General features: G+C 30.3%; 1 protein-coding gene across 1 annotated transcript; it reads left to right on the top strand.

The window, feature by feature from the left end:
* The first annotated feature begins 10,172 nt into the window (after nucleotides 1–10,172).
* On the top strand, nucleotides 10,173–24,404 carry LOC145270241 (uncharacterized). The gene is made up of 2 exons (XM_080125877.1): nucleotides 10,173–10,274; nucleotides 21,407–24,404. Exon 2 carries the CDS (start codon nucleotides 23,007–23,009, stop codon nucleotides 23,604–23,606), a length of 600 nt encoding a protein of 199 aa, XP_079982003.1. The 5' UTR covers nucleotides 10,173–10,274; nucleotides 21,407–23,006; the 3' UTR covers nucleotides 23,607–24,404.
* Nucleotides 24,405–24,724: the final 320 nt, after the last annotated feature.

Raw genomic sequence — 24,724 nt, 5'->3', positions numbered from 1 at the left:
GCTTTGTAAAATTAGTCATATATTTTAATTAGAACCGTCTTAATGTATTTTCTTGTTTTTAATCACATAATTTTTCTGATGGCTAACAGAGATGAAATACGAAATATAAAAGGAACCAACATTTTCCTCCTGTAGCACGTTTCATATACTCTTAGACTCCAACCAAAACCTCATCATTAGAACCAATCATGCAGCTTCCAGGAAGTTAAGTAACTCGATTGCGAGATAATTGACCTAACGCATTGTCAGGAGAATTGTTTAATTTGGATTTTTGATTGCATATCCTTCATTGTCTTTTCTTTCTCTTGTTCTTCATATATCGACAAATCCCTTTTACCTATGCAGGTAGAGAAGAGAAGCAATTTTTGTTAGTTTCATATGATTTTAGGGGAAATATGTCAGGAAATGATCAGCTTTTTTATGCTACTCTGAGAAATGTTCCTTTTAGCAACCGATAAAAGTTGCCCAAACATATCCAAATCGAATGACTAGTAGTTTATTCTCTCTGATCTCAAGATGTGACAATCAAATATCTAAACTGAACTAACAAGCACGTCTCCTCCTTATGAAATAATCAGCTTTTTCTCATGCTAATCTGAGAAATCATGTCCTTTTGGTAACCATTAAAAGTAAGGTGCCCTATATCTAAATAGAACTAACAAGCACGTCTCCTCCTTATGAAATAATCAGCTTTTTCTCATGCTAATCTGAGAAATCATGTCCTTTTGGCAACCATTAAAAGTAAGGTGCCCTATATCTAAATAGAACTAACAAGCACGTCTCCTCCTTATGAAATAATCAGCTTTTTCTCATGCTAATCTGAGAAATCATGTCCTTTTGGCAACCATTAAAAGTAAGGTGCCCTATATCTAAATAGAACTAACAAGCACGTCTCCTCCTTATGAAATAATCAGCTTTTTCTCATGCTAATCTGAGAAATCATGTCCTTTTGGCAACCATTAAAAGTAAGGTGCCCTATATCTAAATAGAACTAACAAGCACGTCTCCTCCTTATGAAATAATCAGCTTTTTCTCATGCTAATCTGAGAAATCATGTCCTTTTGGCAACCATTAAAAGTAAGGTGCCCTATATCTAAATAGAACTAACAAGCACGTCTCCTCATGAAATAATCAGCTTTTTCTCATGCTAATCTGAGAAATCATGTCCTTTTGGCAACCATTAAAAGTAAGGTGCCCTATATCTAAATAGAACTAACAAGCACCTCTACTCTACTTGTGACAATCACTATGACTTTATCCTCTCTGACCTCAAAATGAGGAAGAGGCTGAAAAGTTTACTTGCTTACATCCTCCCAGATAATTATCAAAGGTAACATTTGAAACGTATCCAAATTTCATAACTAACACATGGCTAGGGATCTAAAAGTTAGATACACACGTTCTTTTACTCATAAGCGAAAGAAAAATAAAAGATTATACTTTATTTCCATGGACAAAAGGCTACCTTCAGTCATAATCAGAAGAAAAATAAAAGTCCATAACAATAGCAAAGGGGGAGTAACAGCAGTAGTAATAAATAACAGCATGTTTCATGCTACTCTGAGAACTGACGTCCTTTTAGCAACCAATGTAAATAAGGTGCCCTATATCCAAATAGAACTAACAAGCGCATCTCTTCCTTGTGACAATCAGTAGGAGTTTACCCTCTCTGATCTCAAGATGAGGAATGGGATTAAAAGTTTACTTGCTTACATCCTCCCAGATGATTATCATAGATAACATTTGAAGCGTATCCAAATTTCATAACAAACACATGGCTAGGGATCTAAAAGATAGATACACAGGTTCTTTTACTCATAGTCGAAAGAAAAATAAAAGTTCATACAAATAACAAGAGGGAGATAACGGTTCCTTACTTTATTTCCATGGACTTTTACTTAGTTTCTATGGACACAAGACTACTTTCAGTCATAACTGCAAGAAAAATAAAAGTCCATAACAATAGCACATGCTGATGTCACGCGAAGGAGAAGAGAAAAAGGCATGATGACAACAATCAGCAAGTTTGAGATTTTACCAAATAAAAGGCTATTTCTAAGTCAAGCTTAGCACATGACAAATGCAGTTCATCCACTTATGAAAACCCCATTAATAATAATTCCAATCTTTTCATCTATCACACTTAATGTCTCCCAAAATACGAAATAGTTTAATTTTATGTTGCCTTTACTTTTCGAAACAGAATTAAAGTTTAAGCGTACTATCACAATCTGGCAAGTAAATATTCGACAGGTGTTATTTTTACAATGTTTGCTTAATAAATAACACTCGAGATGAGAACAGTAGTCTTAATAATCTAAATAATACAAAGAATAATTCCTCATCTAAATAATACATAACTAAAAATAAGAATCAGAACCATTATATTGTAATTTGTTTAAGGATCATGATTATTTTTTTAATCAAGTTAAAGCTATTTATAAGGTTTGTTATTTTGCTTAATGTTTAGAATCTTTCCGAACCCACAAAAAACTCTATCATTCCTTATGTTATCATTGGTGTCCATTTTTGTATGTGTAAGTGCACACATATATTTGTCACAAACAAGTAATTTTCCAAATATTAAGGAATGTAATTTCTTATGTAATCGGTGGTAGCGAATTCTATATGTGCAAGTTAATACTTAATTGGCTATCACTGATAACCAGCAATTACATTGATTAATATCCAGATACTTACTCGTTTGCAGCAAATTTAAATGCGATATTCGTTTTCATCATACCTGAAAACTTATCGACGTTGTAATGTTAAAGGTGATTGTTAAGGTGGAAAATAAATAACAATTAACAATTTCAGGTTAACAAAAAAAATAATTATCACCATGTGGCCAGAAAGTGGGTGCTCATTTTACATTAAATTTATATAGAAATATGATCCCGACGTTTTGAAAAAATAATTTCTTCATATAATGAAAACTAATTCTCTGTGCAAGTTTTAAAGCATATATTCGTTTTAACACACCCGAAAAACAATAAAATAACCCGCTGAAAAAAAAAACAAAAGACAAATTTTATACTTAAACCTTGTGAAATAGTTAAAAACATTTAAAATTTATAATTTTTTTTTGTAAGCAATAAAGAAGTTATTTTTATGTTTAAGTCAGTATTGAAAACAAAAAACATTCGACAGCGAAAAATATTCAACAATAAATCTACATTTTCATTAGGATTATTCGTTTAGTAAATGTAGTTATCTCCCTTACATTTTTAACGTATTCTGCAAATGCGCAAAAATCGATACTAAATTCATGTAGCAATACTTACGTTTTTGTTTTATAATCTGCTTTCGATTAACTTTATCTGCTTTTATAAAGGAAACGATTTTTTTAAATGTTATTCACTTTACAAACTCAACTCAACATTCAAGATGACGAACGGTGGTTTAAAAAGCCGGCTTATCATATTTTTTATAGATATTTTTATTTTTTTATCGTCTTTGAAAGATAAAAGTCAAAACTTAATTTCTGTATTGGAAAAAATTACACATGAAAGAACTTTATAATGAAAAATGTTTTCACGACAGCTTCAAAGATAAGTAATAAAGTAAAGTCTTAAGATATGGAATAAAAACAGATATCTTTATTAGCTGCTCATCTCAAAGCGAGAGTTTAGTGACAGATCTAGCTTCACACAACCAAAACAAGACACAACGTATTTGGATGTCATCAGCTACAATCACAACCAAAATCAAAATGGTAACATCCAAAGCTGGTGACGTTACCACTGTACAAACGTAACACGCATATGAACTTATTAAAAATAAACTAAGATGAATGCACAAGATGTATTACGATATTTTTTAAATTCTGACCTCATAGAACTCATAGAAGTGATGCCAATTTGTAAAAACTGACCGTGGAGTCACTAACTTCTACATGTGTGACTCTGTGTTTTCCCATTCATAATTGGGATCTATTAATTTTTAAGACCGAGGTTGCAAGAATCTCTTGAAGTCAAAAGTAGGACCGTTAAAGGTAAATTTAACGAAATCGATTAATAGAAGGTTTCCACCAAGGCAATCCTCACATACATAAAATAAAAATATAAAAATAACTCCAGAAAATAACGACACTTGAAATAGAACTCGAAATCAATGTATTCATGCCAAATAACAACATTTATTTTCATGTTAAGAATATTAATTCAAATCGCTCCAACATAAATGTTTCTTGTAACGATTATACAGGCTTAGTTAAATGAGGATCTCGTGAGAATAGCATGAAGTTTAAGATTACTGATTTTTATGAAAAGAGTGTCACACGTGGCTTGAAATGAATGTGAATATTTTCTGAGAGAAAAACGGTCATTAAACCATGTAACCGAATGTGTTGTGATTTCTTTTTATTATCCAAACCACATTAAATAATTTTTAAATTACATTATTTTTGGAAAATATTGAATGAAAACTACTTATCGTAAAGTTTCTGAAATATTAAATGTATTTTTTATGAACAGAGTGTTACACTCTGAGAGAAACACGGTTATTAAACTATGTAATCGAAATTTCTGTGATAATTTTTATCATTAAAACCACATTAAATATTTTTTAATATAATTTTTTGTGAAAATATTGAATGAATACTGCTTATCGTAATGTTCCTGAAATAATAAAAGTATTTTTTAATTCTTAACATCTCCAATGCATTATTTTTATATAAAAAAGCAAACAGAAATTCATGTGTTATTTTTAATTTGCGATTTTAGTCATCATATCGGTGTCACTGGACACATGTACCCATAAAAATATAACTTAGTTTTTAAAGAAAAGGAAATAATAAAATTCATTCAGTAATTGATATTTTAAAGTTTATTATCCATTTTTATATTAAGTTAAATGAAATGACAAAAAACAATAAATAAACCTTTAAAATATAAATTCAAGATGACGAACGGAAGAGCAAGTTCGCAGAAAACAAAAATAGTTTAAAATTTATTATCCATTTTCATATAAGTTAAATGAAATGACAAAAAAATAAATAAACCACGATAAAATACTTAGTTTAAAATACAAATAACGATTTACTAAACGACGTTTTATTTACTGGATATTTTTTCGGCATTCACCGGAAGTTATTATCTCCCTTAGTAAGTTCGATTTTTTATTTTTAATCCTTTTAATTAACACACGTACTGAGAGTAGATATTGTAAAACTGAAATAATAATAAAAAAATAAATAAAGATCAAGAAATTATAAAGACTTAATGGGGAGTCGTATGCGTAAGGAAATGAACAACACAGCTAGAAGTAAGGGGGTCGGACATGTGGGTAAAGAAAATAAACAAAGTTCGTAGTTAAGATGAAATAATATATAAAAATAACGTTAAAAGTATTTTTAAAAAAGTGTCTTTAAGGAGATATATAATGTTTCTTACCGGAGATGGTTTAAAACGGCGAAGGACAACAGAAGATAATAGACAGAGACATGCGAGACTAGAAAGGGAACTGACTAGGGAATGAAACACCGGTCAACCTGCCGGTGTCGAGTCAGATGAAAGTCTAAAAGAAAAAATGTCAGGCCAAGGGAGATAACCATTAAAGGGAGATAATACATGCAAAACAGACAACTATTTTAAAAAGAAAACTTTTATCATTATTGTGATTTTTTATATTTTAAATATGTTGTTTTTTTAATCCAAAAGAAGTTTAATAGTTTATCTTGGCACTTAACTCTACTGTTTTGTTAAGTAAACTACTTTTAATTTATTCGATTTCGAAATTGATTTTCACTTAAAATTATTTTTTGCATTTATGATTATATGTGTGTGTGTGTGTGTGTGTGTGTGTGTGTGTGTGTGTGCGTGTATACATATGTATACTTCTAAATTCTACACTAAGTACAACCATTTGTCCCATATAACTAATTACTGTAAAAAAAAAAAAAAACTGAAAGGAACAAAACAAACAAACAAATCAACAAACATTGTTGAGAACACAAATAGAAAAGATAAGAATCGAGAAGTTATAAAAGGCTGAATGGGGAGTCGTATGCGAAAGGAAATGAACAACACAGCTAGAAGTAAGGGGGTCGGACATGTGGGTAAAGAAAAAAAGTTCGTAGTTAAGATGAAATAATATTTAAAAAAATAACGTTGTCGAGTCAGAGGAAACTCTAAAAGAAAAATGTCCGGCCAAGGGAGATAACTGTTAAAGGGGCATAATGCATGGAAAATAGGCAAAAGAAAGAAACTTTTATAATTATTGTAATTTATTTATATTAAAAAAAAAACAAGTTTTTTTTTAATTGAAAAACGGTTTAAAAGTTAAATTTTGTCACGTAAACTACTTTTAATTCATTCGATTTCGAAATTTATTTTCACTTAAAAATATCCGTGTATTTATGTTTATATATTAGGTACGAGCAAAATGGGCGGATACAGATAAAGGGACCTAGTTTTGAAAGCCGATTTATCATCATTTTTTGTACGTTTCCGACTACTTTTTGATTGTATTTAAAAGTGTAGAGACTAAAGTTAATTTCCAAAAGAAAAAAAATATTTGTACACGTGAAAAAAAGAAAAGTTATGAAACATTTTTTTATGGCGATCGTCAGCTAAATTTTGAAGTTAAATATATTCATTGCAAAAATCCTTTAACACATAATTATTAGTTTTCTGTGTCTATTTCAAAGATAAATAGTTACTATTTATCTTTGAAATAGACACAGTTTTGAAGTGGGAACAAATATGCTTAAAATAATCATCTGAAACTGAAAAAAACATATTGTGTCGTTGTAAGGGACTGAATTATAGATTAAAAAAAAAAATTGTTTGCATACCTTATTTTGACGTCTGAATATCAGAAATTCGATTGTGTTTAATTATCCCGCTTTTGAGTTTTGAAGTGTGAAATTCGGTGAATATGTTAAGTAAAATAATTAATTAAAGTTAAGCAAAACAAAAAAAAAAATTTTTTAAATATTTATACGAAAAAAGCCATTTTAAAATTTTTGATAAATAAATTAACAATTTTTTTTTAGCGAGCCGAATAATGCATGACCATTATTAAACAGGGCATGCTTTGAATAATCGATACAAAAAAAAATCGATAAATATTGTGCCCTTTGTGTTAAAAATAGCATCATTTTTTTCGATCCCGTTTGAAAAAGTTTGCCGCCTTTTGACTACGGTGGACCAAACGCGCTGAAATAATTTTTTTTATTCTGCTTTAAATTACCCCCCCCCCCATTTTGGGGAGCCTGGCCCCCACACACATACACATTAAAAACCAAACTCATACAAATGGTCACCCATCTGGTACTGGCCAGCCTCAGCTTAATAATACATTGAAATTTTCGTCACTGAAAAATAAGTTTTTTTGGCCTGTTTGGTCTTCCATAGTTTTCTTATCATCAAACGAAAACGTAAACAGAGTCGATCTGAACTCTACGTCGACGCGAAATATCTGGTTACCTATATGAATAAGTGGAATTATTTGAAATTCAGGTACTTTTTTTGCATATTCTCTTAGAAAATCATCCTAAATCTTAGTTAGACAATAAATAAATAAATTAATTATTTCAAAACCCCTTTTTTTAATATTTAAGTACGTTTTTTTGTGCAGGACAAAAAATGTCAATTGTTAACTTTTTGGGAAAATTTAACATTTAAAATTGAATTAAAAATAGTAGAAAAAGTTTTACATTATTCTGTTTTCTATATGATAAAATTCAGGGTTTTATCTTTCTGGAAAAAAAAAGTTACTCAGAAATAATGGATTTTAATAAATGTAATTTAGTTTTAAAAAACAAAAACAACTTGATTTTGCGGCCATTTTTGGCGGTGCCTAATTAAATAGTAAATTAAATCCTAAGATATTGAATTAAATATAAAAAACAAAGAAATAGTTTGTGCAAAAAATAACAATTAGCCCTCAAAAAGCAAGTAATTTTATCGTCCGCCCAAAAAACGCAACAAATAAAGGTTTATAAACACGATTATACGAAGGTCTAAAATTACAGGCAATCGAAACGCTGTTTCAAAATGAAGTCATGATAGTAAAAGGAGGTAGCGGAGTCAGGTTTCTTTTTCCCCCCAGACGTGCATCCGAACATTTCTATTCTGAACGTTTGTATCAATTTTTATCATTTTTTAATTTAATTATTTTTATGTTCCTGTTTTTAAATTTTTTTTTATTATTGTTCGAGATGACATAATAATTATGTTACGCTGAAAGTTTCACAGTCTTGCGAAAAAGGAAATTATTAAAATATTGCATATACAAACCATGCGAAATCTGTAATTAAAAAAAGTAGAAATATTTTTGCTATTATATATATATATATATATATATATATATATATATATATATATATATATATATATATAGTGAAAATATTAAATAAACAATGCTTAATTCACTGATAATATCGGTAGTTCGAGAAATTCATTTTTCTTCGAATTATAACGAATTGTTTTATACGGACTTTTTTCGTAATATTCCTGTGAATTTTTATTAATTTAAAAAAAAGTAAAAATATTTTTGCTATTACAATTATTTTGTGTGAAAATATTAAATAAACAATGCTTAATTCAATGATAATATCGGTAGTACGATAAATTCATTTTTCTTCGAGTTATATAGAATTCATTAATACGGACTTTAGGGGCTTTTTTGTAATGTTCCTGTAATTTTTTTACTGTTACAAATAACGATGCTTTATTTATATATAAAAGCAAAAATAAATTCTTGCGTCTTTTATTTACTACTGAAAACCATAACTTTAGTAAAGGTATTTTTTGTTTAAAAAAACTGATACATTTTCACTAAGATTTAAATAAAAATAATCAGTCCAATATATTCCGCGATCATTATTTGAAAAATACTGAAAATTACATTAAAATTGGTTAATTTCCTGACTTTCGGTGAATTTTAAAGTAAAGGGAGGGGTCAAAATGTTTATACATTTTACAATTTGACCACCGCTATTCAGTTTGCCCGTAACTATATTGTCGGAATTAGCATACCGACGAGTAGGGGGGAGGGGAAGAAAAGACGGTTTAATTTTGCAACGAAATGTCGACGTTGCTTACAAGCAGTCTTTCCTTGTAAAAGTAACAAATGGGTAACGATGGTCGAAGTGTAACTTGTCTAAAAGACAGCAACAACTACTAACACAACAGTAGAGCGCCGCTCTAGAGCGGCCACCCCTTTTTATATACTCCAACTCTCAGTCAACGAGATTCACGCGTGACTGAAATGTCTATTTAACTTGTAAGGAATAGGCACTCAGGTTCTTTGATTAACGGACCACCGGCCGTGTTGGTCACAGCTACCAGCACTCCTTTCTTCCCCACCGACCTACCCTCGGACAGGTCTACCAATTCAAAATTCTCACACTAGTGGTCATTGTTGTAAGTGCAAGCACGTACATTTTTGCTGGTTGGTCACAATTACAAAATAACCCTAACCCTAACACCCCTTCAAAGGTGGCGGTAAAGTGGGTGCTCATTTTACGCCAAATTAATATAAAAAAGCGATCCCCTCATTTTCACACGATAATTTTTTCATGTATGAAAAAATATTTGCCTCCTGAAATTTTACACTTTAGTAGTAATAATTTTAATTTGGAGAGCGAAACGTTTTCTTAAATAGAAGACACCCCCCCCAAAAAAAAAACTAGTAAAAATAAAAAAATGAAAGGAAAACAAACACAAATTTCATTTCAATAAAAAAAAGAAATAGACAAACAAAAAAAAACTGAGAAAAATGGGGGTGGGGACGAAATGTTTCGTTTCGATTAATATTTACATTTCCGGTTCGATGTTTTGCTGTCTTAGTTGGAATTCGATGTAAATTATTTCCCCGGGCCGAATTACACCCATGGTAACTAACCAGTTAAGATTATCGATTAACTTTAAGCTTTCATCTTTCAAACACGATAAAAAAAATAATCGGAAATCGATTAAAAAATATGATAAGCTTTCTAAACTATCAGTTACCGCTATTAAATTGCACTTGCAACGAATTAGAGAATTAATACAAATGAAACTTGTAATCTGTTCTCTCTCATGTAAATATTAAAATGTTAAATAAAATAAAACTAATTTTATCCGTGATATTCACCAAATAGATCGGCTCTATTTTGAAATAATTTATTTTTTATTTTTCCTCTTCAATTTTGTTTTCTGCGAACTTGCTCTTCCGTTCGTCATCTTGAATGTTAAGTTGAGCTTGTAAAGTCAATCACATTTGAAAAATCATTTCCTTTATAAAAGCAGATAAAGTTAATCGAAAGCAGATTATAAAACAAAAACGTAAGTATTACTACATGGCGCACGTATGTGTGTTTTTTATTTTCGTATTTTTTCACCGGATTAATAATAATCCGGTGTACAAGCAAAAATGGACGGACAAAATTGGGGGACCTAGTTTTGAAAGCCGATTTATCATAGTTTTTTTTCTTTTTTTTTTTTGTAGGTTTCCGATTACTTTTTGATTGTATTTGAAAGATTAAGGACTAAACTTAATTTCCAAAAGGAAAAAAAAAATATTTGTACACACACAAACAAAAATAAAGTTATGAAAATGTTTTCACGGCGAGCTTTCCAATTCAGCTAAATTCTGAAGTTAAATAAATTCATTGTAAAAATCCTTTAAAAGATAAATATTAGTTTTCTGGGTCTATTTCAAAGATAATTAATAAAGTAAAGTCCTACGATATTGAATTAAATAAAATAAAAAAAAACACCTTGTTTGTACAAAACATAAATTAATTAGCCCAAAATCGAGTGATTCTGGCGTTCGCTAAACGCAAAAAAGTAAAATTTTGTAAACATGAAAATTACGAAGGCCCAAAATTTTAGGCAGTTGAAAGACTGTGAAAATGACGTTTCTGAACGTTTGTATGAATTTTTGCATTTTTCAATTTAATTTTTTTTATGTTCTTTTTTTTTTTAAAAATTTAATTCTTAATTACTGTTCGATATTATATTTAAAAAAAATATGTTACGCTGAAAGTTTCACATTCTTGCGAGCAAGGAAATTATTAAAATCTTGCATATAAAAATTATGCGAAACCCGTAATTCAAAAGAAAAAGTAGAAATATTTTTTGCAATTATAATTTTTTTTGTGTGACAATATGAATTAAGCAATGCTTAATTCAATGGTAATGTCGGTAATTCGAGAAATTCATTTTTCTTCAAGTTATATAGAATTCATTAATACGGAGTTAGGGGCTTTTTTTTCCTAATGTTCCTATAAAAATTATTTTATTTTATTTTTATTGTTACAAATTACGATGCTTTATTTATGTATAAAAAAGCAAAAATAAAGTCATGCTTTTTTTAATTACTGCTGAAAACTATAACTTTAGTAAAGGTATTTTTTGTTTTAGCAAAATAATACACTTTCACTCTGATTTAAATAAAAATAATTCGTTCATTATATTTTGCGATCATCATTTGATAAATACTGAAAATTTCATCAGGATTGGTTAATTTCCTGATTTTTGGTGATTTTTTTTTAAAGTAAAGGGAGGGGTCAAAATGTTTATACATTTTGAGCATCGGCATTCATTTAGCCCGTACCTAATTATTAGCGTGTAGTCATTATCTATCAGATTTTATTTTCAATACTGACTTAAACATAAAAAAACGGTCAATACGTAATTCTTTGTTATCAGTGGTGGCCAATTCTCTATGCGCTTTCACGTACAGAATTGATAAACTTTTTTCTTGAATTTTATTCTTTAATGTCTAGGTGGCCCTTAACTGGGTGCTCATTTTACATTAAATTTATAATCAAAAGTGAACTCCCACTAATTGAAAAAGTTAATTTTTTATATCATGAAAACTATTTCTCTGCGCCACTTTTCTTCATACTGTATTCGTTTTCAGAACTCCTGAAAACCTTAAAAAGTCGTCATTGTAAATATTTTTTTGAGGATTGGAAAGATTTTAGACGTGGACGAAAACAATTTATTTATTGTTTACTAAAGAAAAAACATTATAAAACTTTTCTTTTTTTCAATTTTTTTAAATTTAAATGTTTTTTACTGATTCATATGTTTAATAAAAAAAATGCTCGATGCACTTATGGAAGCAATACCCTCTCACTGTGTATATTTTTTTGTCATCTTTTTTATTTTATCTTTTTTCAACGAAGTCTAATACTTAGGTGCATCAGAATTTGGGGGAATTTTTGACACCCTTAACACGAAACTGCGAATAAAAAAAACTCGTAATTTCTCTTTTAAAAATGGGTTGTTTATTTTCTTTATGGATTATACTTCCAAAATAAACTATTAAAGTTGTATAAAAAGTAATATAAATATTATTTTTTTATTTTTTAAAAAACAGTACCGATTAAATTTTACGAGTAACAGCATACACAAAAACAGTAACAATTGAATTTTTCGAATTCAATATTTTTCAATTTTAAACTTCAAAAGTCTATCAAAATGTTTCTATTGATTCTATTTTTAGGATATTTTCAGAGTCAATGTGAAATTTTATGCTCTTTTCAATAAAGCGTATATAATATTTTAGACAAACATTTTTTTACATTCACGCCCCCCCCCCATTTTGAAATGTCTATTAAAAAGTAAATAATTAATTTACTCACCAAAGTTTTATATATCACAAATTGAAGATATAGGATCAATAAATAATATATTCAAATTTAAAACAAAAAAAGAAGTGTTGTTGTAGAAATTTAACTGTAAAGTCCGAAGTTTAAAACCATTTTTTTTTAATCACGTTGTTTTTTTTTTTTAATGAAACGTTGGTCCTTGCTCCTTTAATTGAAAAAAATAGGGGTTGAATTACATTTTTCGAGTAGTTATAAGCTTAGAAAGAGAGGGGGTCGAATTATTCAATATTTTTCACGCAGTTTCTGACACACCTATCTAATGCTCAGTAATATACCAGATTATATATAAAAAAGAATTCAATATTTACCATTTTTAAGGTGTACTGTTTTTAATACAACACTCTAGTAAATCGAACACCAATTTTGGAAACAACGACTTTTTTTTAGCCAAATTTCACGAATTAAGCTTTTTTTTAGCCTTCTTGACATTCAGTTATTTTCTCCTTTTTAAAAATTAAGTGTTTGTATTCTCGTCGAGTGGTTTCAATATGAAGGATCGATTTATTAGAAACTGTGTACACACGTAAGTATACCAAAGAGTTTTCCTATTAATTAATTTGGAAATGCAATTATCAGATTTTTGTTCGTTTTTTGAAAGAATGCTGATAATTAAAGAAACTTATTATTATTTATTTTTATTCTTAAACAAATTATAATATTATATTTCTGAATTTTTTTAGATGAGGAATGATTCTCTGTATTATTTAGATTATTAAAACTACTGTTCTCATCTTGAGTGTTATTTATTGTGCAAACATTGTAAAAATAACACTTAAGATGAGAGCACTAGTCCAAACAATCCAAATGATACGAACAAATAACATTTTTTTCAAAATAATTCAAATGATACAAACAAATCACAATGTGTTTTTTTACATGTATTTTTTACATGTTGTTTTTGTTTTTGTTTTTGTTTTTCCATATTTACTTATTGGATTGTGATAGTTTTAACTTTAATTCCGTTTTGAAAAATGGTGACGACATAAAATTAAATTATTTTGTATTTTATGGAACATTAACTGTGATAGATGACAAGGTTATTAATGGGATGTAATGAATTTGTGTAAGGAAAATCATAACTTACTTGGCTAGCATGTGTGTGTGCTTCAAAGTGTTAGTTGTGTAATAAAAAAGAAAGGTAAAATAGCAGTTGGTTTTATTGTTGACGTGTTACTATATATGTTGTGTAACAAACTATTGTCATCAGATCTTTAATGCTTATTGTAGATGCCCATGATTCTTCTAGGTGTCGGTGTGTGCTTGCATGTCAACATATATACATATATAACATAACATGACGCCACACCTGTTTCTGCTATTTCTGATAGGTTTGTCATACGTCCTTGGAGATCTCAAATCTGATTAAAGTAATGCGTCAAGATTTTATATCTTTGGATTCGGGATTTCTTCTATGCTTCTATTTTGAGACTTCTCCTTCACAAGGGTGACCCATTTAATCCCATCTGTCTTTCTCTGCGTCTCTAATCCAACTTCAGCTATGCTTGCACAAACTGGAACACAAAACATGCCATCGAAAATGACTTTACATCTGTTGTCAACTCATCACTATTATACAGACAGACAAATAGATCAGCAGATAATTTTCTGCTTCTTTTATCTAACACTCCAAAACTCGACCCTATTTATGGTTTTAGAGTTGGAAGTATTCGATAGCAGTGTATCGAATTAAGAAATGTAGAAAATAAGAACAGGGATTGTAGAATGAGTCCATGTTTCCACCAATCAAGCAATTAAATGTGATAGATGAAAAATTTAGAGTTATTATAAATGGGGCTTTCAAATGTGGATGATCTGAATTTGTGTAGGGAACATTGTAACTGACTTGGCTAGCATGTGTGCGTACTTCAAACAGTTGTTTGTGTAAAAAAATGAAGGAAAGAAAAGTTAAAATGGCAGAACTGTTGGTTTTATTGTTGATGCTCAATTGTGTTGCAATTTCTATGCCAATGAAACAGGAAAATGAGTTAGTAGAAACCCCATTCAGTTTGTTGTCAGTACCAAAATCTGAAAAGGAAGAGAGGATTGCCATTGTTTAACCGTTTTATCAAAATTTCAAATCGTGAGGTGTCAGTGCTGCTGCTATAGAAATAATAGTTTCCACCTAGTCTTGAGGTGCTGCTTTTGGGTTATGGCTCAGTAATAAAGCAACTGGCACAGTCACTGAGATCTTGGTTTCGAATCTCACTGATCATTTATAGAGATGAGAGTATTTAATGTGGCTCTTACACTCGAACAATGTCATTACATTTCAAAAACTCAGAAAAAAAATTGAGTAGATATGAATTAATCTCTGAAATAAATCGAAGAAAAAGTTTCATATAGATTTTGGATTTCTGTAAAAGATGGAAATTCCCATAGTCGACTAGAACTTATGCATTTTGGGACCAGTCCAATTTTCAATTTTGTAAATCCTCTCTATCTGGCCCAAAATATACCCCTATTTTCTGAGATGCAACCATAAATCGTACTCTACATGAATCCTTGATGTAGCTTTCACAGTACCAGGATACCAGGAATCCTGATAAGCAGCAACTATACACCAGTTGATGGTAATTTTTGTCAATCTATTCAGTTGTTTTGCTGAAAATTCAACTATGTAACCAAAGAAATAAAACGGTAATGTTTTTCCTCGTTTCCACCTTAACATTTAAAATGGTTACTTTTATATGTTTTGGGATATGTTGAAAACGAATATAGCATTTAAATTTTCTGCAAAAAGTAGTTTTTCAGATATTAAGCAATGTCATTTCTAATCCTATTGCTGGTTGCCATCTTGGTATGTGTGAGTGCGCAAACCTAACTCTGAGAAACTATGCGCAAATGCATTGAACAAGATGGCCACCAGCAATAACATAAGAAATGACATTGCTCAATATCCGAAAAGCTACTTATTTGCGGAAAATTCAAGTGCGATATTCGTTTTCAGCATACTCGAAAACTTTAAAAGATAGCCATTTTAAAGAAAAATGTTAAGTTGGAAACCAGGTAAACATTTACAAAATGTATCACAACGAAATTCTTTATCGAACCGCCCAATTATTATTATTATTATTATTATTATTATTATTATTATTTAGATATCTTCAGTTAGAAAAACGCGTTTGTTTTACAGATTCGAAAAAATGGTCTTGACAGTGAGTTAAAAATAAATTCAAGTTTCACAATATATTTAAGAATGTGTTTCTAAATAATAACATTATTATTTCACAATATATTTAAGAATGTGTTTCTAAATAATAACATTATTATTTCACAATATATTTAAGAATGTGTTTCTAAATAATAACATTATTATTTCACAATATATTTAAGAATGTGTTTCTAAATAGCAACTTTATTATTTCACAATATATTTAAGAATGTGTTTCTAAATAATAACATTATTATTTCACAATATATTTAAGAATGTGTTTCTAAATAATAACATTATTATTTCACAATATATTTAAGAATGTGTTTCTAAATAATAACATTATTATTTCACAATATATTTAAGAATGTGTTTCTAAATAATAACATTATTATTTCACAATATATTTAAGAATGTGTTTCTAAATAATAACATTATTATTTCACAATATATTTAAGAATGTGTTTCTAAATAACATTATTATTTCACAATATATTTAAGAATGTGTTTCTAAATAATAACATTATTATTTCACAATATATTTAAGAATGTGTTTCTAAATAATAACATTATTATTTCACAATATATTTAAGAATGTGTTTCTAAGTAATAGCATTATTATTTCACAATATATTTAAGAATGTGTTTCTAAATAACAACATTATTATTTCACAATATATTTAAGAATGTGTTTCTAAATAATAACATTATTATTTCACAATATATTTAAGAATGTGTTTCTAAATAATAACATTATTATTTCACAATATATTTAAGAATGTGTTTCTAAATAATAACATTATTATTTCACAATATAATTAAGAATGTGTTTCTAAATAATAACATTATTATTTCAGCATGGTAACGAAGTGCACACGTACCTTTTATTTGTTTTATATCTGTTTAGTTTTTGTTTTGTTTTTTACCACTAACAAACAAACGCACATATTTAGTACATTTTGTTATTTTTTAACGCTTTTCTTACATCTATATGAAAATGGATGAGATATACCGATCTTTGCTTGGTTGTAATCTTGCTTCCTGTGGTCATAAAATTTCAATCGAATTTAACCTCGCATGTATCCAAATGTAATGTATGAAATGTAAACATTGGAAAAAACTGTTTCCCTTTTTGCTGTCGTCATTTTTTTTACCGTTTTCTCATCTTTAACTTGGAGCATAAAAACATTAAACGCATAAAAGCAAAATAAAATAATCATTAGAATGCTTATTCTATTCTTGTTTTCATCAATCTAATTCTTTTAAAAATTGACTCACAAATAAAAAAGATATGACTTGTTGAAGCACATTAGGTATGTAATATTGCTGATGTCCACAAAAATACAGCATACGCTTTTAATGAGAAAGAACAATTATGATCTTAAAACATTTGGAGTATATATATATATATATATATATATATATATATATATATATATATATGCTTTTTTTGTTAAACCTGTACACTGTGCGATGTTGCCTCTCTCATCTTTTGCCTTTTTCTCTAGGCTGTATATGTGATCTGCTTTTAACAGGTGAGCTCACTTTCGACAGTTGTGTCCATGAAATAGTTGACTTTTTACTACTGACGATATCAATTCTGACAACCTTACTCCATCCTTCAGTGCGTTTGCTATCAGTTGTCAAGCATAGTTTTGCATGTGTGCACATTCAATATGCGACACCAATTAAACTCTTGTCTCTTTTATTTTCCAAGTCATGTCATGCCATCATTAAAATACTCTAATAACACTCTATATATCTTTAAATATGTAGCCAGTATCAAAACTTCAATTCTCACAATCTTTATAATGTAAAGAAACTAACAGTCTGTTTCCTAAAACACCGAGCAAACTCAATATGTACTAATAACAATATACTAATAACAATACATATTAAAATTAGATGGAAAGTTTAAGAAAAACAACACCAGAGAGCAAGACACAAGATGTTTCCAAATTGTCAAATCACTCCTGAATACTGCCCTTATGTTATATGGATAACAGTTTGTATATCATATAAGAAGGACTTGGACAAAAAATTAAAAGAATCTGTAATCTATAAAACGTCAAGATTGTATTCGAGAGTGGTTCGACTCTCCAGAAACATGTGTGTGTCAAGCGGTTTATGAAAACATCATGACAAAGAGATTCCATGTAAATGTGGAAAATTATACAAATGTTAGCCATGTCATTCACTAACAGTGAGGTTAAAAAACATTGGTGAGATTGAAAAATCAGTTATAGCGGAATATATATGAATGTAAAAGGGAAATCATCTTATGGGATGAAGTAAAAGTTATAAACTGAGAAGAACAATAAAGAATAATCTGGCTTAAGGAAACCGTATATATTTTGGGTGATGATTAATTACTAAGCCTAGTATATTTAACACAATATGGGAACCATTAATTATAAACAATATAGTAGTAAAAAGTTTCTCTACATCCGTATATATAGTGACGCCAAAAAGAAAGTCCGCACTTGTCTTTTTTCAAAAACTACAAATTTAAGCTAAATTACCTGTAACTGTTTAAATAACCTTGTACCTAATTTGATTCATCTTTTATTCCTCTATAATTTTACCTGTTCATATTTGACTTAATTGAAGTATCGTAGTGTTTATATCAATTTTAAAAAATAACAAAATCGAGAAGGCAAAATCTCCGCAGAAAAGAATGAGCTTCAACCTAGCTTAAAATATCCCCCTTTTAGATAACAAAGTATCTCTAAGGGTAATTGTTGTTGCAGGTTATACAACGTAACATTTAATCCAGATATTATTTAATATTTAACTATATGCTTCGACTTTCTCTTTGTGATCTCCACCTTTCTGGTTTATCTAATCAAGTAATCGGCGTTAAGAAACGTTAATGCTAGGTGCACAGTTTCAACGATGCAAGCTGCTAGAGGTTCAATTTTGATGTGGGCATTATTAGTACCAATCGTCCATATTTCGTTGCAAGCTCGAATTAATTAACCAAAGTATAATGATATGTTGACTTAGCATTTTCTACACTACTTTTACCGGTATTTAGATAATACAATTTTCATGCAGGATAATGCTCCATTCACATAGCTTGACATGCAAACATGTTCCTTGAAGAGAATGAATTTTCCTGCAGAATCTCCAGACCTAAATCTAGCAAAAACGTATGGCATACATCAAGCAACAGCTACTCAATGGTAAAATTTCAAATCTGGAAGAACTTTGAACAAAAATTGAAGAGAAGTAGCATGCCCTTTCACCAGAGTATTGCTACAGACTAATTCAGAGAAAACCCCCTAAAATTGCAGACTGTCAAATTGCATGGGGGCTGTGCTACTAAATATTAACAAGTTTATTGTGTTACTGTTGTGTCTGTAATGCATTAATATTCTACAGTTACATTTAAATAACAATTTTTAATTACATGGAGTTCCTTTTTGCCTTCGCGATTAGAAGTTATTTTTTTAAACTGACGTGAACACAAGGGTATCTCAATTAAAAGTCAAATATGAAAATGTAAAATTATAGCGAAATAAAAGGCGAACCAAATGATGTATATGTTATTTAGACAAGTACGTTTAATTTAGTTTAAATTTGTAGTTTTGGAAAAAAATTACAAGTGCGGATTTTTTTGGTGTCACTATATATATATATATATATATATATATATATATATATATATATATATATATATATATACTGCTGATCCAAAATTTAAGACCACTTAAAATATTTTTAAAAAATACGTTTTTAAGGATACATTTTAAACTCTTCCGATACTACAATCTAAAAGGTTATGGAAACAAAAAGCTACATTTTAAAGATTTATTTTTAAAATTTACATTTTATGAAATTAGGCTTTTTACACATGATCAAAATTATAAGACCAGAGACAAAAATTCTATAAAATTGTAAAAAAGTGTGCAAAAAGTGTATGAAGACATTCAACAATCAAACTTAATAATGAGTTCTACCTCCACTGCTTTTGATGACTTAAAAAAATTTTGGGGGCATGTTAGAAATAAGGATTTCCATTAAGGTGCGAGGGACCATGCTCCAGTTTCTGAAGATGGTTTCACGAAGTTCATTTTTGTTGAATATTGTTTGCCATTTCGATAAACCTCTTTTGTCATCCATCCCCAAACATTTTCAATTTGGTTCAAGTCTGGTGAGCATGAAGGATGTCCCAAGAGATGGACTCAATTTTCTCGTAGAAAGCTCAAGGTCCGTCTTGCAGTGTGAACTGCAGCATTAACTATATTGGAATAACCATCCCCACACAAACGATGACCTTCCATCGTGAAAGATGCTTTTTGTAGCATGCTAATAAAACCAGCTGTTGTCTGACTACCCTGCACCACTTGGAGTTTCATCTTACCATCTGTAAGAAAAGGCACCCCATACCATTGCGGACCCTCTATCACTATGATGTGTGGAAAAAATTGTAATAGACATGCTTTTGTCATGCCAATATCGCTTGAACCCATAACGAATTTCATTTCTCATTAGAAATCAGGACTATCTTCCACTTCTCAACATCCCAAGTTTGGTATTCACAACCAAATATTAAGTGTTCCACTTTGTGACGTGGAAGCAATAGATAAATTTGTTTACATTTTTTATTTACCATGCATTTTTGTTGTAAGTGTCGTCTGATTGGACTGTAATCAGCATCTGTAACCGCCTTAATTTGACTAGAAGAAAGTCCTCTGCCATTCCTAACAATACGTCTGATTCTCCTACTCAATGCAGGAGAAATTTTGGGGGCCTACCAAAGGATTTCGCGTTTCCATAATTCTCAATGTTCTGTAAAAAGTTGCAAATAGCAGTTTTACTGCGATATACCTTAACTTCTATCACACGCTGTGACAAACTTTGCTTATGGAATCCTAGGAGTCGAGGGCGGTAAACTTTGGTTAGTTCTCTTGCTTTAAGCATGGTAATACCTTTACACAGTGATTGCTAATCTCTAACTGAACTAAAAACACTAGAAGTTAACAATATAAGAAGTACCATAAATCTAACAATTGGTCTTATAATTCTGTATAATGTATTCTGATCATGTATAAAAATAATAATTCAATAAAAATGCAAATATAAAAATATAAAAGTATAAAAAGGCTAATTCAATAAAAATGCAAATTTTTAAATAAAATTTTTTAAAAATAATAATTATAATTCTGTATAAAAAGACTAATTCAATAAAAATGCAAATTTTTAAATAAAATTTTTAGAATGCACCTTTTTGTCTCCACAACCTTTTATATTGTAGTATTAGTAACCTTAAGTTAGAAGAGTTTAAAATCTATCCTTAGAAAAGGTTTATTTTTAAATATTGTTAAGTGGTCTTAAATTTTTGATCAACAGTGTATATATATGTAGTAATAAATAGTGATCTAGAAAAAATGGTTCCTAAAATTTATACTAGGATTATCTGCAAGGACCCATGGTGCTATGGTTAGAGTACTTGGTAAAAATCAATTGTAAGTTAAATAGTCGTGAATGTTGAAGTTTCAATCTTTTATGATATTGAAAAGAAAATTTCAAATAACATAGGATGCTACTTCAAATTACATATGAGGCTATATATATATTTTAATAAAAATTAAATTTTATCACATAAATTTTATTTCTTCAAATTTATTGTATATTTTCAGAATCTGCAACACTGAAAAGAAATCTATTAAGAGATAAGAAGATCTTTTCTTCCTTGGTGATGTAAAAGTTTTAATTCCGTCAAAGAAATTTTCTAAAGTTAAAATTATTAGCGTGTTTATTCTCATAGACTCAAAATACTTTTTGGAGAATCAGGTGCAATCAAACATGGGAGATAAACTACATTCTTGTGAAGCATGTGGTTCTTCTTTTGCCAGGAAGTTAACTTTATTGAATCATATGAAAACACATACGGGAGAGAAACCACATTCTTGTGAAGTATGTGGTTCCTCTTTTGCACATAAGTCAACATTGTTGAATCATATGAAAACACATACTGGAGACAAGCCACATTCTTGTGAAGTATGTGATTCTTCTTTTGCGTGGAAGTCAAATTTGTTGACGCATATGAAAACACATACGGGAGAGAAACCACATACTTGTGAAATGTGTGGTTCTTCTTTTGTCCAGCAGTCAAATTTGCTGCGTCATATGAAAACACATATGGGAGAGACACCACATTCTTGTGAAGTATGTGGTTCTTCTTTTGCACGGAAGTCACATTTATTGCGGCATATGAAAACACATACAGGGGAGAAACCACATTCTTGTGAAGTATGTGCTTCCTCTTTTTCACTGAAGTCAAATTTGTTACATCATATGAAAACACATACGGGAGAGAAACCACATTCTTGTGAAGTATGTGGTTCTTCTTTTGCTTGGAAGTCAAATTTGTTGACGCATATTAAAACACATACGGGAGAGAAACCACATTCTTGTGAAATGTGTGGTTCTTCTTTTGCACAGAAGTCAAATTTGCTGCGTCATGTGAAAACACATATGGGAGAGACACCACATTCTTGTGAAGTATGTGGTTCTTCTTTTGCACGGAAGTCACATTTAATGCGGCATATGAAAACACATACGGGGGAGAAACCACATTCTTGTGAAGTATGTAGTTCTTCTTTTGCACTGAAGTCAAATTTGTTACGTCATATGAAAACACACACGGAAGCAACCAACTAGCCATGCCAGTGGTAACATACAGTTTTGGTATTGTCGACTGGCCACAAAAAGACATAAATAGACTAGACACTAAGACACGTAAAATGCTGACAATGTATAAAGTAATATACAGAAACCAGTGTCTGTAGAATGTATCTGCCCAGATGGAAAGGAGGTATGGGGCTCTCGGAGATTGGCCATCAACATCGTACAACTATTGTGAGAACCGGACAATATCTGATGAGCTCTAAAATCCCAACTCTCAAGATGGTACACCAACATCAGGAATCAAGAGCCAGTAGAACAACATCCATCACAAAACTGGCCAAACATTTTCGGAAAGACTGTCTTACAAGTGAGACAGAAACAGAAAAGATACCTGCGACTGAAATAGCCAGAAAAAGTCGCCAGAAATACACTAAAGCTTTCCATGACAAGAAAGTTGAAGAATGGGCCAACCAACAACGGGCCAAGTATTTTCTGGACGAATATAACTAAGACTATATTGATAAGGAAGGGTCTATAAGCTGGCTAAAGGATGGATCGCTCCACTATGACCAGGAGACGTTTATAATAGCTGCCCAAGATCAAGGCTTGATGACCAATGCGTTTAAAAAGATGAGTGGTCTCAGCAAAGACAACAAATGCAGGTTCTGCCACACAGAAGTAGAGAGCCACCTGATTTCTAGCTGTAAGGTTCTGCTAGGGGACGGCTACTATACAATGCGACACAATGAAGTATGCAAATATCTCCACTGGACGATCTGCAATAAGTTAAATATCGAATGCAGTAAGAAGTCATGGGAACATATACCCGAAAGAACAGTCGGAAACAAGTCATATACCATCCACTATGACTATGCAATCCCTACAGCCACGTACCTAGAACACGGAGCTATAAAACCCGACATTGTAATATGGGACAAGAAGGAGAAGGAAGCAACCTTGGTGGAAGTTAGTGTCCCGAATGATGCTGGGAAAAACAGAGCTGAGAGGGAAAAGATTACCAAATACCAGGGTCTTATATATGACATGAAAAGAAACTGGAACCTTAAGAAGATCTCTATCATTCCAGTAATTATAGGAGCAATCGGACTTATGAAAAAGAATTTTACAAACTATCTTACAAATATACCAGGTAAACCAAGTGCAAAGGAGATTCAAACAATTGCACTTAAAAGGACGTTAGAATCTTAAAAATATCTCTCGGTTGGAGTGTCTAAAATAGAAGGTGTATGTTTGGCATCTGGTAGGATGCCCCATCCCTGGCTTAAACAAAATGATAAGAAAAATGAAAAAATAGACAGAAGCATACCCAGTGAACTGCAAGCATACCCGGTGAACCAAGCGCAAGTGAAATACAAACTATTGCACTGAAAGGGACGGCTAGAATCCTGAAAAGATCTCTTGGTTGGACTCACTAAAATAGGGGTAAATGTCAGACATCTGGTTGGATATCCCACCCCCTAGAAGAAAAAGGTTAAGAAAAATGAAAAAAAAACGGAGAGAAACCACATTCCTGTGAAGTATGTGGTTCTTATTTTCCTTGGAAGTTAACATTGTTGAATTGTAGGAAAACATATGGGAGAGAAACCTCATTCTTGTGAAGTATGAAGTTCTTTTTTGCATTCACTGTAGCAGCAAGTCATGGGAACATTAATCAGAAGAACAGTTGGAAATGACTTCAATACTATACAATACTATCATGTAATCGCTACAGCCACATATCTTAGAAATTCTGCTGGGAAACCCTACATACATATCTATATAAATAAAATAGTACATGTGTGTGTCTGTGTAATATCTAACAGGTAAACTCTTAAACTACTACTGAAATTCTAAGGAAATAATTTTCATGCACCAAGGATGGTTTATAGCGAGTTATATCTTTGTTTACATACATGAATAACATGTAGACATTGGCAGAATTTACACTTATAAAATGTACATTAACTACTAGCCGACATTATTTGCGTTTACACGCATGTGCACACAATACAGAAAACAATATTAAACTGGAACGCTAGATATTTTGACTTGATTCTAGCTGATGACAACTCATTTTTTTATGTCTTTGTATTAAAAAAATGAAATAATACGTAAATTTTACTCATGGTTTTGAATTTGTAAGTACAAAGACAAACCTATATTTCTCCTTTTTAAGATTTCATATTTATTTTATTTCAAATATATTTTAAGGCAGAGGGGATGGAAAATAACACACGGAATACGGACTGTGCTGAAATAATATTATTTAGGAAGCCATTCTTAATATGTGGAGGGAAGGTATTTTTCAACTATTCTGTACTTTCATC

The sequence above is a fragment of the Euprymna scolopes genome, chromosome 46 (genome assembly GCF_053919585.1).
Source record: "Euprymna scolopes isolate OS-2025 chromosome 46, ASM5391958v1, whole genome shotgun sequence".
Lineage (NCBI taxonomy): Eukaryota > Metazoa > Mollusca > Cephalopoda > Sepiida > Sepiolidae > Euprymna > Euprymna scolopes.
The sequence above is the reverse complement of the archived record's forward strand: the minus strand, read 5'-3'. Positions and strand labels throughout refer to the sequence as shown.

What these genes read in the sequence shown, in the direction of transcription:
- LOC145270241 (XM_080125877.1), top strand. Translation starts at nt 23,007, where the DNA reads ATGACCAATGCGTTTAAAAAGATGAGTGGTCTCAGCAAAGACAACAAA.